This window comes from Vespa crabro, chromosome 20 (assembly GCF_910589235.1).
Source record: "Vespa crabro chromosome 20, iyVesCrab1.2, whole genome shotgun sequence".
Classification (NCBI taxonomy): Eukaryota; Metazoa; Arthropoda; class Insecta; order Hymenoptera; family Vespidae; genus Vespa; species Vespa crabro.
The window spans coordinates 2,209,390-2,225,893 of NC_060974.1; the positions used below are offsets into that span (position 1 = coordinate 2,209,390).

Consider the following 16,504-nt stretch of genomic DNA (forward strand, 5'->3'; position numbering starts at 1 on the left):
GAATTAGGAATCGTAAGTATATCTCTTTATTATTTAATTTATAATATTTAATGATTATTTATTGTTGCCAATTTTTCAATATAATTGAGCGGTCATTAGAATATCCTTAGAATCCAGCATTCCATTCGATTAATTGCCTTTCCTTGTACGGTTTAAAACAGATTAATTTATCCCCTGGTTGAAACAATAGTGAATTGTTGTCCAATCTAAGACCACATTCTACACCATTCTTAATCGAGTCTACTTCATTCTTTAAATGTCGTAGCGATAGTAATTTTCCTGTTACAAAAAATAAATAACCACTGCGATCTTTATTACAATTTTTTTAATAAAAGTCATACATAAATTTTTCCAACTTACCTGTATAAATAACATTTTCATTTCTTATCAAATGATACATTTCATTCTTCTTCAAAGTACCTACAACGCATTGACAACCAGCGATACTGACAGATTTCTTTTCTATTGTTACATCAAACTGTTTTAAAACTATCGCCTCACCTTTAATGTTTATAATATTTCATAATGTAGTCTATAAAAAAAAAAAAAGAAAATAAGAAATGATCATTTTAATAATCTTACCAATTATTTCTTCACAATCTTTGAATGGAAGTTTCATATTAATTTCATTCTTGATATCATCTATTAGTTTGTATATAACATTACAAGATTTTATGACAATATTCTTTATTTTAGCTATCTTTTCTATTTCTTTTGGTATTTTTACATTAAATTGATAAATAACAGCTGAAAAATAATATCATTTTAATACAATTATGATTCATGACATTTTCCCAATGTGATTTGTGATATATATATATACATACATACCACCAAAAGTAGTTGCTAATTCAACATCTGACTCTGTAATAGGACCAACGCCATAATGTACAATATTCAAACGACATATTTCATCTGCAGTATAGGTACCAATAACATCTAAGATAGCTTCTACAGAACCTGCAACATCTGTTTTTATTATGATATTGAGTGCAGGAGTAAGATCTTGTACACTTTCTTTTTTCTTAGGTTCATGAATACGTCTTATTCCCAGCTTTCTTCTTTTTGCTAATTTTTCTTTATATTCCTATTAATTAATATACGATAATTCAAAAATGCAAAACGCATATAAGAAAATATTATTTCCAATATAATATTATTATATAAGCAATCTTACAAGTAGATGTTCCTCCAATCTTTTATCTGCAGCATCTTTATGTTCTTTAGCTTTAATACTATTTATCTGTTTCTCTCTATACCTAATAACATTATGAGCTTCTTGTTCGCTGTTTACCTCTAGTATCTCATCGCCTACATTAGGCAATTCTCTCCATCCCATAATTTGTACTGCATCTGATAAACTAGCTTGTATAACAGGCTTTCCTGCATGATCGAACATAGATCTTACTTTTGCCCATGATGTACCACTAACTGAAATGTAAATTTAATATATTGTTCATCTTTTTCCCCTAATAATTATACATATATAACGTGATATATTATCTTACCGAGTATAGCACTCCTTTTCAAGGTTCCACGTTGAATAAGAGCCGTTGACAATATTCCACGAGTTTTATCAGTTTTACATTCGATAACTACACCCTCTATTAATCCTGTGGGATCACCTTTCAATCCTATTATTTCAGCCTGTAGCGTTATTGCTTCTATCAATTCATTCAAATTGGTTCCTTTTAAAGCGGATATATTTACACATTGAACCTCGCCACCAACTTGTTCAACATCTATACCTTGTTGTTGTAACATCTCTTGTGTCCTTTTCTAAAAGGATTATACTTTATTTAATCATAATTAAATTTTGCTTAATAAGATTATAATTTACTTACAATGTCAGCATTACGTTTGTCAATTTTATTAATAGCTACAATAATCGGTACATTTGCTGATTTTGCCATATTTATACTCTGTATAGTTTGTTCCATTACTCCATCATCGGCTGCTACTACCAATACTACAATATCAGTTATTTGTGCTCCTCTTTCTCTCATAGAAGTAAAAGCAGCATGACCAGGAGTATCCAAAAATGTTATTTTTTCACCAGTACTTAATTCCACTAAAAAATTATTTTAACTTCAGTTCAAGATAAAGGACATTTTTATTACATACCATTAAAAGCACCGATGTGTTGAGTAATTCCACCAAATTCTGTATCTACAACTGACGTGTTCCGTAATGCATCTAATAAAGTTGTTTTTCCATGATCTATATGTCCCATGATAGTTACAACTGGACGTCGTTTTATTAATACAGATTCATCCGGTGGTGGTCTAACAGATATATACAACATAAATAATGTGTGTATATGTTTAGATTAATTCTTTTTTTTTTTTACCGTTTAATTACGTCATGATTTTCCTGGACCTTTTCTACCTTGTTTGGTATTGAGATAATATCATAACGAAAGCCTAACTTCTGTACTATATTACATAATATTTTTACATTGTCAAATTTTGTTTTTGCAGAATATGTCTTATTATTATCTACAATGGATGCAGCCGTTAAAACATCTTTTATATCTCTTTGTACAATATTTGCCAGTTCATCAACTTGCATATAATTCCACAATTTGATTATTGGCGGTTTCTTTTTAGTTTGTTTTACAATTTTTTCTTCTATCTAAATAAAAATATATTCATAATACCTTATTATTACTTAACAATAAAAGGAAAAAAAATCAATGAAATTTTACCTTAGATTTCCTTTTGTTTAAATGTATAGAATTTGTATGTAAACAATCATATTGAATATATATGACAGCTAAATTTCTTATATTATGTTTTAGAAATTGTTTTTGTCTTACAATATTATTACAAAGTTTCAATGCACTGAAAATGAATATACGGTTATAAAAATAATTGAAATAAATATTTTATCAAAAATTAATTTTTATTAAATAAATAAGCACCTGTATTTTGAACACGTTTTAATTAAAGTAGTGAACATTTTTGTGGTGTTCATCTTCGATTAAAACAGCTGCATTTATATACAAACATTATTTGTACTTCATTGAAATGATTTCGTCGTTGAAATTAGAAAAAATAAAAAAGAATGAAAATCATGAAATATTCGTAAAAAAATTAAGTTGCTGATTAATGTTATGAAATTGTAAAAAAAAATTAATATTAATATAGCAAAAAAAAAAATTGATAGAGGTTATATAAAGATTTACTATCAGAAATCACAAACGACATACATTATCGCAATTAGCGACATTTACACAGTGACAGATCTATAATATTGATATATGATTGGTTACATACAAGCCAATAAAAAACGGGCAAGTAGCCAATCAAATAGTTTCATTGTGTACGATATTCACATAAGTACAGTCCTAGATTCTGTTAAACGTATTTGTTAGATTTGTGAAATTGTATGTGTAGCTATATAACAGATTACTTTGTTTTTCACAAATGCACTTTTAAGTTTTCCTGTTTCTTAATAATTTATGTACATTTTTTCCTCTATTCGATTTATTATAATCAAAGTCTTGATTAAATCATTTGATATATTTAAAATATGAAATGAGATTTGCAATAATTCGGCAATAAAGAAAAAAAAAAGAAGAACTTTGTTTACGAATGAATGTTTGCTTTAGATACGATAAGTTTTAAAAAAAAATGTCAAGTAATATAGAAAATTTGACTGCGTCGGAGAAAGAAGAAAGTGAAAAGATGAAGAAAGAACTTGAAAGTAATATTTGGCATAACTTTAACAAATTATTATATTTAATGTGACATTTATCAACAATGCAAAATAAACATGCATCCATACATTATTATTTACATATTAATAAGATTTTCATATGTTTTAATATGAGTATTTATTTTTTTTTTTTATATCCAGAAATGGGAATAGACAGGCCAAACTATAATTTAATATACATGAAGCAAATTATCAATGTAATACGTGAATCTAAAGAAATGGCCAACAGACCAGAAAATAATGCAAGAAATCAAAAGGTAAGTTAATAGAAAAATTCAATAGTAATCTATTAACTAACGTAATACGATTTATTAATAACTTTTTAGGATTTGCCATATTCTACTAATAATTCTGTACCAGATGTAGCGACTAAAGCAAAGTCAATACTAGAAACAGATAATGACCGACCAAAACCAAGTTGCTCGTACAGCACTTATCATAATAGTAGCTCAGAATCACCTAATGTTCGTGATAAGAAAAACATTATGTCTAGAAGAAAGAGTTCGGATGATGATGTCACTGATGATGGTTCAGATAAATATCTATCTCATCAAAAATCTAAAAATTCTATGCAGGGATGTTCTAATTCACGTATAGAAAATAAATTAGGTGCTCTATTAGAACATAAAAAAAAATTGATCAGATGGCGTATTAATCCATTAGATTCTCGCTCTGATCAGAACGATGTGCCTTTACAACAGCCAAGGCGACCTCCAGCTCAAGAGCGCATACCTTTCAGATTTTGTAAAGATGCGAATACAACTGAAAAGGGCAATAAAATAATGAATGAATTGAGTATTCATTTGAAAGAAATGGCAGATCTATGGTTCAGTTGCCATGGTTCAACCCAATTGAAGTTTCGATGGGGGACACCCATTCAGGTGTGTACCTCCATGTCTCGTTCATATCGTTGACTCACAGAAGTAATAACAATTTTTTATTGTGAGTCTTTTTTCTATAAAATACAATATAACTCTTGTATAGTTTCATATATCTACTGAGTATTATTACAAAAAAAAAAATTTATATATTATGTAAATGAAACTGCAAATTTATGATAAAAATATCTTCTGTTTGTTTTTGATTTTTTACTTTAAAAAAGTAATTTGTTTTGTTAATTTGTTTCTTAAGAGAAAATAAAAATTATTTATTGGGTACTATTACTTTAAAAAAAAAAATTATTTTTGTCGAATTACAATAAATAATAACTTTTTATTTAACTGTTTTATTATGATTTGCATTATTAAAATATATAGATATATATAAAAGAAAAACAATTCTGATGAAGAAATTCATCCAATGGCTAATCATAACTTACACAATGTCTTTGTGAAAAAAAAAAAAAAATAAATAAATAAATAACAAAAAAATATATAAATTTCTTCAATAAATTAAAATATTCATAAAAGTGTACATTTTTGATAATGTACTAAAAAATATTCAAATAATGAATATTTGTTTTGATATTAAACTTTTTATATATATATTGATTAAATGATTGTGTAAGTAATTACTATAAGTTTTTATAAAAGTAAATTTGAATAATTAATAATATTTCTGCAAATAATTGTTAACCTGTATTACCATAGGATATATGTACCCATAAACATTTACAGGTGACAGTCATTAAAAGTGTAAACTATAATGAAATTTTTCAATAAATTATATTTCTATACAAAAATAATAGACTACTCTCTTTTTCACTTTACTTATTTCAGTTCTAATCCTTCTTTTTCAACATTTATATAGGTGGATACTGATAACAACAGTTTGGACAGAAAACCTCTCATGGTTGCTACTAATTTCAATGAATTAGAAAATATAAGCAGTAATTACGACAGAGCTAACAAAAGGAAAGCTGCTTGGTTTATTAATACAGCAGTATCAAGTTCTAGCAGTGATGATAATGATGAAATGAGTCTTAGCCTTCTTAAAAAAACAAAAATTGAAGATACAAATAAAGTACGCAAAATATTGTATAACAAGGAACCAATAACTCAAGAAACAGATTGTTTAAAGCAACAATCTGATAAAGAAGATTTATTATCAAATAATAATTTTAATGTTATTAATGACAACGATACTGCTAGAAAAAGTATAAATATAAAATCTTTGCAAGGGCCTAAAGAAAGATCTTCTGAAATGTTATCCAATACAAAAATAGAGACACTTTTAAAGTCAAATGTGTTTGATAAAAATAAGACACTAAGTACTTATTCATCTTTAAAAAATCATAAAGATACAAATAAAAATGATGTAGAAAGAAGTCCTAATACATCAAATAAAGAAAGTCTAGATTACAAACTGACAACTAAAGAAGCAGTTGTAGAATTGGAAAGAATTATTGACAAAGATAATGAAATGCTATTAAATGAAGACGTTGTTATTAAACCATTATCTTTGAAGAGTTTTTCAGCACGACTAGCAAAACAATGTGTGCATTTAAAACAAGTTGATGCTGAAAGAAAAAGAAAAATACTTTCAGATCAAAAGGAAGCTCAAAAAAAAGAGGATGAAGAAAAAGAGAAAAGAAAGCAAGATTTTATGAAAAGAAGAATGCAGGAGATAGAGGAAACATTTATAAATAAAGAAAAAGCTCAAAGTAAAGATAAGAGAAAGGATAGGCTGGTAGAAGTATTACAATCTAGAAACACAAGTCGAACGCAAAAGTGGAAGGATCAAGAAAGAAAACAAATAGAAAAGCAAAATAAAGAAGCTGTACTTCAGGTCAATTGTTGTTGTAATTATATAATAAGTATGTATGTACTGGATATTTATTCATTTTATATTTTAATCTTTCTTATTTTATATTTTATAGGACAATGGCAATGAGGATATAATTAAAGAAATGGCAAAGGATGTTTATTATTTAGAAAAAAAAGTAACTTGTCCTATCTGTAATAAATCTTTCCCAAGCGATAAGATAGAAAATCATGCAGCTACGTGTGATCAATTTGAAGAGGATAATGAACCTGAACAAGACATTACTTATTCTCCTCAAAACAGTAGATATGTAGTCAAAGAAAAAACTAAGAATTCAAAAACGACATTTGAATGTAATATTTGTTCTACATTTAAAACAGAAAATGGCATAGATTATGAAGATCACGTTAATAAATGTTTACAAGATAAACAAAATTCTCCATCTCGAGGTATATTGTTTAGTTTATTTATTATTATAGATAATTATTATATAAATTAATATGATGATAATATATTTTATGTACATATTTAGGTACTTCTATGATGATCAATGTACCTGATTCTCCTGTACGTTCTTATCAATCCATTAGTGAACAAAGAACTTCTAACATAGATTACAATGGACAATTAATTTCAGTAAGGAAAGCACAAGTAGGTAGGAAGAGAAAACGTTGATAAAGTTTGTCTTATTAAAAATTTTATATTTTTTGTTTGATATTCTAATATTAATTAAACAAGTACTTGTTTAATATTTATCGGTATTTTTGGAAATGTTAACATGTATAGTATATTTGTATTTAACTAAAAAAAAAAAAAAAAAAAAAATGATTTATGTTACCTCCTATTTTTATCACAGTTCACTTAACAATATAATGCTGGAGAAGCTATTCCTCTTCTGCATTTAATATAAACATTCCATTTGTAATAAATTAAACGTTAAGTTTATATTTTCAGAAGTATATTTATCTTTTCATTTTTTTTTTTTTTATATTGTAATTTAATGATAAAAAATTTCCGATATTTTTCTTGAAAAACATTTATAAATTTGGAAAATTATATGAAAGTCAAATTTTAACATTTAATTTAATGTATTGTAAAATGAGTGAAAAATACGTAGATTATTAAGTATATATACAATAAATTAGAATAATCAGCAAACTAAAATATGAGTAGTCTTCGCACCAAAGTTTTTTTATAGAATGTTAAATATATAATATACATATATATGTACAGTACAGATATATACACGCGCGCGCGCGCATGTGTGTGTATATATATACATCTGTACTAAAATTATTAAAAAATAATACATTAAAATAGTAATAGATATCACACAAAAGTATCTAGTTTTATCAATGCTAATTAGTTAAAAAATAATATAATAAATAATTCAATTTATGGATATATTTCTTTTTATTATTAATATAGTTAGCATTGATATTATTAGACTATTAAGTATATATAAATATTTTTATACTAATAAAAATTTTGTAAAACTTAAGTATATGATCAAAGATAATTCTAAAATTATCATCTATACCTTATCTTTTTATAGATTAAACGTAATACTTTGTATTGTATAATACTCCCATGTTTATCTTTCATTTAATAAATAATCGCTTGCTAATCAATTTAGATAAAAATATCATTTTGCATTGAGATAAATCATTATTTATCATAGCTATTATTTAAATATCAAAGGTTGATTATGCTTGATAAGGTTGATATACTTTGATAAAATTAAATCAGCTGGTGTAATATGTATCAAATATGCAATATAAAGTCTATATGAAATTATTTATTGTTTCTTTTTTTTCTGTAACAATGTTAAAGAAATAAAAAAGTAATATTCTAGAATGAAAATGTTCATACTATATATTTTATAATAGTATTACTTAATTTCTATAATTTTATAAATATTTTCAATTAAATATACATACGATATTAATTTTATATTTCATGGTTATTAAAGTTTACATAAAGTATGAAGGAATTGACAATATTTATATTAATTATATGTGTAAATAATGTGGCTGTGGAATTCATAACCTTAAATGGTGCATGGAAAGGAACTATTTTATGCGGTAAGATCTAACAATTTATTTATATGCATGATATTGTTTATACTTATCTTAATTTCTTTCTTTTAGATAAATCTTCTAACGAAAAATGTCAAGGTAATATATTATTTCTTTTTAATATCTCTTTTCTTTACACATTTATTTATTCATTATTTATTAATGATACATTGTCTATATAGAGCTAGATTTTCCTGCAATTGTGCCAGGCGGTATCTATACAGATTTAACTACTGCACGTTTGATACCTAATAACTTGCTAGCAATGAACGATATAAAAAATCGATGGGTTGGTAACCAAACGGTTGTATACAGCAAAAATTTTACTGGTAATTAAAGATATTCTAAAAAATATAAACATGTAACTCCTAAGTTAATTAACTCATTTTTAGGGACAAATACTTTTGTAAATGGTTCAACAATAGCCTTGATATTTCATGGACTCGATACTTTTGCTACTATTTTTTTGAATGATCATAAAGTAGGAGAAACTTCTAATATGTTTTTAAAGTATATATTTTATATAGAACAATATATGAAGGTATATCACAATTTTCTCATTATGTTTTTATAAAGCAACATACATTTAAAAAAAAGGAACAAAAAACTTACAGATAGGGGAGAATACTTTAAAAATTGTATTTCATTCACCTATAAAAATGGCAAATGATTTATATAAAAATCAAAGTCTACAATATATTGTTCCCCCAAAATGTGTTCCCAAAGAATATAATGGGGAGTGTCATGTTAATCACATTCGAAAAATGCAAGCTAGTTTCTCATGGGATTGGGGTCCAGCCATTCCTTCTATGGGAATTTGGTATGAAATAATATTTTTTTTTTTTTACATATAATAATATTTGATCAAGGAAAAACCATAATTAATGTTATAGGAAAAGTGTTGAATTAATTTCTACAACTGAAATTCTAGTTATAGACATTACAACAGACATATACGAAAAAGATAATCTTTGGGAAATTTTTATAACAATATTCTTTGAAATTTCTCCTCATAAAGAAAGTGACACTATTATGTGTAATATAGCTTCAAAATTATATACTATAAATTCTATATATGCTCAAAATTCATCTGATATAATATTACAAGTAAAGAATAGATATGCTACCGTATCAACTATATTAAATGTGCATTCGGTAAGTGACTATCCTCATGGCAATTAAAATTATTTTATTATAATTATTTATTATTTTTTAATTATATTGAATTATTTAATAGAAATTGATTGATAGATGGTGGCCAAATGGTTTTGGTAAACAAAATTTGTACACATTAAAAGTTGCTATTACAACAGGAACTAAAACAGTAAATAAATATATGCGCATAGGTTTCAGAACTATAGAATTAGTAGAAGAACCATTAGAGAAAGGATTGAGTTTTTATTTTCGTGTAAATGGTATACCAATATTTGCAAAGGGAAGTAATTTTATTCCTGCAAGTATATTTCCTGAATTAACAGCTAAAGAAGATGTTATTAGAAACCTATTGCAATCGGCTAAGGAAGCACACATGAATATGCTTAGAGTTTGGGGTGGTGGAATGTATGAATCCGATTTATTTTATAATTTAGCCGATGAATTCGGAATTATGATTTGGCAAGATTTTATGTTTGCTTGCTCAATGTACCCTACAAGTGAAGAATTTTTGAGCTCCGTTAAAGAGGAAGTTATACAAAATGTACGACGATTAAAAAATCATGCAAGTATAGTTTTATGGGCAGGCAATAATGAAAATGAAGCAGCTTTATATAGTAATTGGTATGGAACTGGTAAAGAGGATATATATAAAAATGATTACATTAAACTTTATGTGAATTTAATTAAAAAAGAGGTGGAAAAATTAGATCCTACTAGACCTTTTGTTGTATCCAGTCCTAGTAATGGTTTATATACAAAAGAATACAATTATGTTGGACAAAATCCTTATTCAAATTTATATGGAGATGGTAAGAGACATTATATATTCTATACTATAAAATATATTATAATAATTATATACAAATAGGGATAACATCTTTAATTACAGTTCATTATTATAATTATATGAGAAATGGATGGGATATAAATCAATATCCACGTTCAAGATTTGTCTCAGAATATGGATTTCAGTCGATGCCATCAATCTATACAATGTTAACAGCTATAGAAAATTTTGATGATTTACGGACAGGCAGTAACTTTTTGAAACACCGTCAACATTTATTTTTTGGTACTGAATTCATGAAATTTCTTATTTCTACAAATTTTATAATACCAAAATCAAATAATACAATTCGAGACTTTATGGATTTTATATATTTAAGTCAAATAAATCAAGCTGTCTCAGTGAAAATACAAACAGAATCATATCGCCAAGCAAGATCAGAGTTGAATGCATTAGGAGAAGGATTTACAATGGGAGCTCTTTATTGGCAATTAAATGATGTTTGGCAAGCTCCATCGTGGTCCTCTATTGGTAATGAATAATTTCCAATTAATTTTTATCTTCTCTTTTAGAGTTTCTCTTTATTTTATTTCCTTTCTGTATCTAACATTCGTTTATATTTTAATAATTATTTATAAACTAAATATTTTTTTTTTTTTTTTTTTTTTTTTTTTTTTTTTTAGAATATGGAGGAAGATGGAAAATACTTCATTATTATGCAATAGAATTTTTCTCACCTATTATTGTAACTTCTCATTTATCTCAAGCAAAGGAGCTATCAATATATATTGTTTCTGATAAATTATATCCAATAAATAATTGTACTTTAAAATTGAATATCTATAATTGGAATTCGATGGTACCTCTACATGTACATTCTATAGATAATATTAAAGTTGTAAGTATTAATCATTCTTCTATATAATGCACAGAGAATCTTTATAGATGTGTTAACAGGAGCCAAATAAAGCAATGCGAATTACATCGATATGGCTTGATAAATTCCTTGAAAAAATTAAATGTGGAACATTGGTAGAAGCAAAGAAATTCTGTATTATACGTCTTACGCTTGAAGATTATAATGGATTACAAATTGCTCCCGTTAATTATGTATATCCAACTGTATTAAAAGATGTAAATATCCCATTAGCAAATGTCAAAGTAAGTAAATTCATCAAAATAATGGATAAATATAAATAGTAATGTTAATAATAATGGTAATAAAAGATCAATAATATAATAAGTATAATATATGAAATGTTATATTTTAGATAAAAATTAATACAAATTATCTACCAGGAAAATTGTCAAATTATCCAGATTATGAAATTGAATTAACCACTAATAATATAGCACTTTTTGTTTGGTTAGAAGTAAAATCCATAAGTGGACGTTTTTCAGAAAATGGGTTTCACATGTTCGAGCAAACAAAATATATAAAGTTTCATGCATACGAAGCAACTACGCCAAATATATTACGAAAAAATATACAAGTTACAACTCTTTCTGACATTTACAATTCAAACAGAACTGTAAATATGTATGAATATTTTTATGAAGGAAAATAAGTATCATAATGCAAGTATATTTCATATATAATTAGAAATATAAATATTATTAAAATGATGAAAAATATAATGATTATCCCATTAGACATATCAAATAATTATTAAATTTTCTATATAAAATAATGATTGATAAATTGAATTATATTACATGTATATATATATATTTTTTTTTATATATATATATAAAACTATAATTTAAATATTGTACTATATTACTTGAAGTTGATAAATAAGACAAATTATGTATAAGAAAACATATGAATATTTACTATACTTCAATTATATAATGCATTTTTTGCTTGTATATCTTTCTCAAGATATATACACTAGGATTAAAAAAAATTTTTAATATTTAAAGAATAAAAATTGTAATAAAATTAATTATAAACACGACTATTTTTATACGAGTTTTAATATTTTTAAATCTTAAATTTTAATTACGATTTAATATATTATAATATTATTTTATCAGATCTTAAAGATAATTGTCACAGTTTTGTTATTATGTATTAGTATAGGAACGTTAATAAATGTATAATCTCTTTTAGTATCAACTTATAACAATACAATCTTCCTAATTCTAATAAGCGTAAGCTTTACAGAGATATTTTATAGACATAAGTAAATATCAAATTGCTTATAAGATATTATACAATATTTTATATGCAGTGTAGTTAGTAGCAATGTTTAAAACATTTATTCTGAAATGACTTCTTCGTTGTATAATGAAATCATTTTCTTAGCAATTAAACTTTCTATTTTCTTATTTATTAAATATTTTTAAATATATTTCAATAGAGTCGAAAATGCATATATTTTATATCAAATACATACTGCATAATTTCGAAAAGGCTGAATTCTTTAAATTCCTTGCATAATTTTTTTGATAAAAATATTGCATTTATAACAATTTTAAGTTATCAAGTTCTAATGGAAGCGATATTTTAATTCAATTAATAATTAATTTGACATTTGGGAAGTTTTTATCATTTCCACAGATGGCGAATTAAGATAACGACGGCTCAAATTAATTACCACCATAATACAGCAAAGAAGTAAGGGTCCAAAAATAGCACCTTCAACACCCAGACAAAATATTCCACCGGCTATAGATAAGCCAGTGAGATATGGATGACCCCCACTGAAATAAAGTAAATAAAAATTAAAGATCTTTAAATCACTTAATTTATAAAGATTATATTGATGAATATATAAAAGTGTCATACCCTTTTATTTCTTTATAAAACTCTGTTACAACGATATTACATGGTAAAAAATGGAAGATAAAAAAAGGGATAGCTATCATAGGTCCTCGTGTAAACCAAAGTTCTAAAGTTGCAGGAACACAAGCAATATATGCATCCAAGAAGGGGACAGCACCTAATACTGTAGCTAAAGCTGATGGTAAATATACAATTTTAACTTGAAATAAATTATGTACAAACCACGTCCACATGCCAAAAAATGTAGCAAGTTTGAACGTGGCTGCAAATACTCCAATCACAGCTTCTTGCAGAGCAACAGCAAATCTGTGAAAAAATGGAACACGGTATAAATAAATCTACAATTTTCAAAGTATATTTATTAATAAAAGAAAGTATTATATATATCTTTATAAAAAATATTTACCTGTCACAATTAATAGGACTAAATAATGTAGTTAATTCAATGGGTTTATATGTCTTACCACTAGAGTTTAAAAGATAAAACAATGTGGTAAAAAAAACAATCTGAAACAATATATAATAATACACGTACACACATAATATAGAGTATAATTTTTTTATATAAAGAATTTCTTTAAAAAAGATTATACATACCATACTAAGTATAAAATTTAATACCGCTGTTCCACTCATAAGAATAATATAGAATAATTCTGTAAAAACAGTAAGTATCACAGACATATTACCCTTGACTATATTCCAAACAGAATCTAATAAAGACATAAGAATTCCAACATTTTCCTTTGCAAAGTTTTGTATACCAGTCATATCAAACATATCTAAGAACAAATTAGAGAAATTAAAAATTACATATATATATTTTTAAGCAAATTATAGCATTTTAAGTATAATGAACATACGTAAAGGAATTGATCCATAATTTTCTTTAAAACTTTCCCATACGGAATAAGCTGCTGCTGCATCTACAGTTGGTCCAATTAAATCTGGATTTTCATTAGACATCATCCATGCCTGGTACAATCTATCCCATAATTCTAAAACTTTTGTCTCCATTTGTTCTGATTTAGCAGAATCTACATCTTTAACAAGTTTCTTTATCTGATGCATAAATTAAACATTATAAATAAAAATATTTTCTAACTAATAGATATACATATAAATATTTTACCCCATCAGAAATAGCACCTCTTCCATATGTATATGCATTATCTAATACACTATTTACAGATTCTTCCCATTCTTGAGGTACCCAATCTATATCTGGATTATTTATTAAAGAAGAATTTACAATTTCAGCTGTAACTTGAATGAGATGCATACCTTCCGCATAGACCTATTATGATAATATAAAGTATGTTAATGTATTTTCAGGAACGAGTTATATTAATCACATAATGAATTAATAGTCTAATTATACCTGTATTGTTATAAATATTGATGTACAAATGGTGAACACTATTAATCCTACAATCACGGCAGTAGTTGCTACTGCATCGATCGAACCTTTCAGAGCTTTTTGTAATTTTTCATCTACTATTATTGCTACTTTATACAATCCTCTAACATTAGCAGGTAAAAGCGATTGATTTCTTTCTTTACACCAAGCATTAACAATTCCAATAATATAGCTATATTGTTTGCATATTAATTTCCATAAGCCAAAATAACTTCCAAGTTGTTTAGCAAAATAATAAGCTATAGGAATAATTAGTATTTGTATTATCCATTTGTGTTTCCATAAAATCATACCAATGCAAGCGTAAAGTGCTCCATACATATATTTATCGGTGTCAACTTTGTCATCTTCGATATCTAAAGACATTCGTAACTCTGTTTTTAATTTTTTTAAAAAATTACGATCTTGTGCAGAATGACTAATAGAAGATATACTAGATGTAGATTTTGTTTTCTCTTGTACGAAATTTGGATGAGGCACACCTGCATCGGAATCCATCGAAATTGATTTTATAGGTATTTTTCCAGACGTAGGTATACTTTCAATAGTTGTTTTATTTTCGACTTGTTCTATATTTTCAATCTTTTTCTTTTCAATTGTTTTACCATCTTGCAATTTTGAAAATGTACTATTTGTCATTACAAGACAAATGGCTTCAACAAGTTTCATTTGATGACCCTTCATTTCTTGTGCTTCCATAATTAATAATACTTCATATATAAATCCTATGAAGTACAAAACTTGCAAAGTGATAAATATTACTATTTGGTAAGCACCCAATATATTGGAAAAATATAAACTGATCATGAACCATAATACAAATGATGTATAACAGAAATGTTTAGAATTTTCAGGTGACCAATAAATATATAATGTAGATAGGTAACCGATTAATAGAATAGCTATCTGTAACAAGTTATTACATATTTAGAAAGATTCTTATAAACAATTAAATCTTAAAGAATAATATTGTTACCATATAAATACTGCAAGTTGATATGAAAAAACCAAAAATGATACTAAACATATTAAATATCTTCCATGTCAGGCACGACAATATATTTGGAGTATAACTATAAGCTGCCATAATTATACATCCCGTTGAAATGGTAGCTACTATATATTTTATGTATTTCCATAATCCTGTACCTAATGTTTCTGCAATATTATCTATTATGTGAAGAGGCAGAATTATAAGGTTTAAAAACAAAGGTTTATTTGTTGATTCGATCTTATCAAACCATGATTGCCATCTTGTTGTTAAAGAATACTTAAATGGAAAAAGTACAGCACCGCATAATAAGGCCCAAATAAGTGGTTTTAAAAATGGACTTAATACTATGTATAATCCATATCCAGCAGCAAGCACCAAACACAATAAAAAAAGTGCCACTGCATTATAGATACCCTGTTTTAAAGCTTTTTCATGACTTGCATTAAATCCAGATAGCATATTAAAAAGATTATCCATTGGTGATTTAATAACGTCCATAATTTTCTAAAATTTATACTATTATTATTATGTTTGATTTTTATTTAAAGGTTAGAACGATAGTCCACCATGTTGCATACTATATAACACATTCAATGCAGCGCATAACGTCTTTGAGTTAACCCTTATATGTAATCATAGCTATATAAGAATTCGATAAGAAACATATATTGGTTTATGTATTTATTATATATAAGTTTCTTACATGTATATAAAGGAACTTAGTATGAAGCAACTAGATTCATTCTGGATTTCAGAATGATTGCGAAACTGCATTTCGTCGTCTCTTAAGAGAACAAATAATGATAATAATAATATTAATTTGATCGTGATTAAGATATCACACAAGAAAATATAT

At 25.9% G+C, this 16,504-nt stretch overlaps 3 protein-coding genes across 5 annotated transcripts; 1 reads left to right on the plus strand and 2 right to left on the minus strand.

Moving 5' to 3' along the window:
* Positions 1-3: 3 nt before the first annotated feature.
* Positions 4-3,119, minus strand: LOC124431174 (translation initiation factor IF-2, mitochondrial). 2 transcript variants are annotated; one of them, XM_046978735.1, is made up of 11 exons: positions 2,924-3,119; positions 2,708-2,843; positions 2,351-2,634; positions 2,125-2,285; positions 1,845-2,071; positions 1,509-1,779; positions 1,178-1,431; positions 832-1,087; positions 583-747; positions 361-501; positions 4-279 (listed from the first exon to the last, which is right to left on the minus strand). In XM_046978735.1, exons 1-11 carry the CDS (start codon positions 2,974-2,976, stop codon positions 107-109), a joined length of 2,121 nt encoding a protein of 706 aa, XP_046834691.1. In that variant the 5' UTR covers positions 2,977-3,119; the 3' UTR covers positions 4-106. The 2 variants fall into 2 exon arrangements, with proteins under 2 accessions (XP_046834691.1, XP_046834693.1); XM_046978737.1 differs by lacking the exon at positions 2,924-3,119 and having other exon boundaries at positions 2,351-2,630; positions 2,708-2,839.
* Positions 3,120-3,376: 257 nt separating this feature from the next.
* Positions 3,377-12,144, plus strand: LOC124431027 (beta-mannosidase). Its single transcript, XM_046978387.1, has 16 exons — positions 3,377-3,708; positions 3,862-3,977; positions 4,047-4,601; positions 5,470-6,447; positions 6,539-6,872; positions 6,956-7,093; positions 8,574-8,600; positions 8,684-8,830; positions 8,894-9,042; positions 9,116-9,321; positions 9,395-9,656; positions 9,739-10,465; positions 10,546-10,974; positions 11,127-11,341; positions 11,401-11,604; positions 11,715-12,144. Exons 1-16 carry the CDS (start codon positions 3,636-3,638, stop codon positions 12,009-12,011), a joined length of 4,857 nt encoding a protein of 1,618 aa, XP_046834343.1. The 5' UTR covers positions 3,377-3,635; the 3' UTR covers positions 12,012-12,144.
* A 261-nt stretch (positions 12,145-12,405) lies between these two features.
* On the minus strand, positions 12,406-16,152 carry LOC124431178 (transmembrane protein 245). Of its 2 annotated transcripts, XM_046978743.1 has the most exons (9): positions 15,631-16,152; positions 15,137-15,560; positions 14,616-15,010; positions 14,367-14,531; positions 14,098-14,296; positions 13,832-14,016; positions 13,641-13,741; positions 13,238-13,540; positions 12,406-13,152 (listed from the first exon to the last, which is right to left on the minus strand). In XM_046978743.1, exons 1-9 carry the CDS (start codon positions 16,144-16,146, stop codon positions 12,972-12,974), a joined length of 2,469 nt encoding a protein of 822 aa, XP_046834699.1. In that variant the 5' UTR covers positions 16,147-16,152; the 3' UTR covers positions 12,406-12,971. The 2 variants fall into 2 exon arrangements, with proteins under 2 accessions (XP_046834699.1, XP_046834698.1); XM_046978742.1 differs by having other exon boundaries at positions 14,616-15,560.
* Positions 16,153-16,504: the final 352 nt, after the last annotated feature.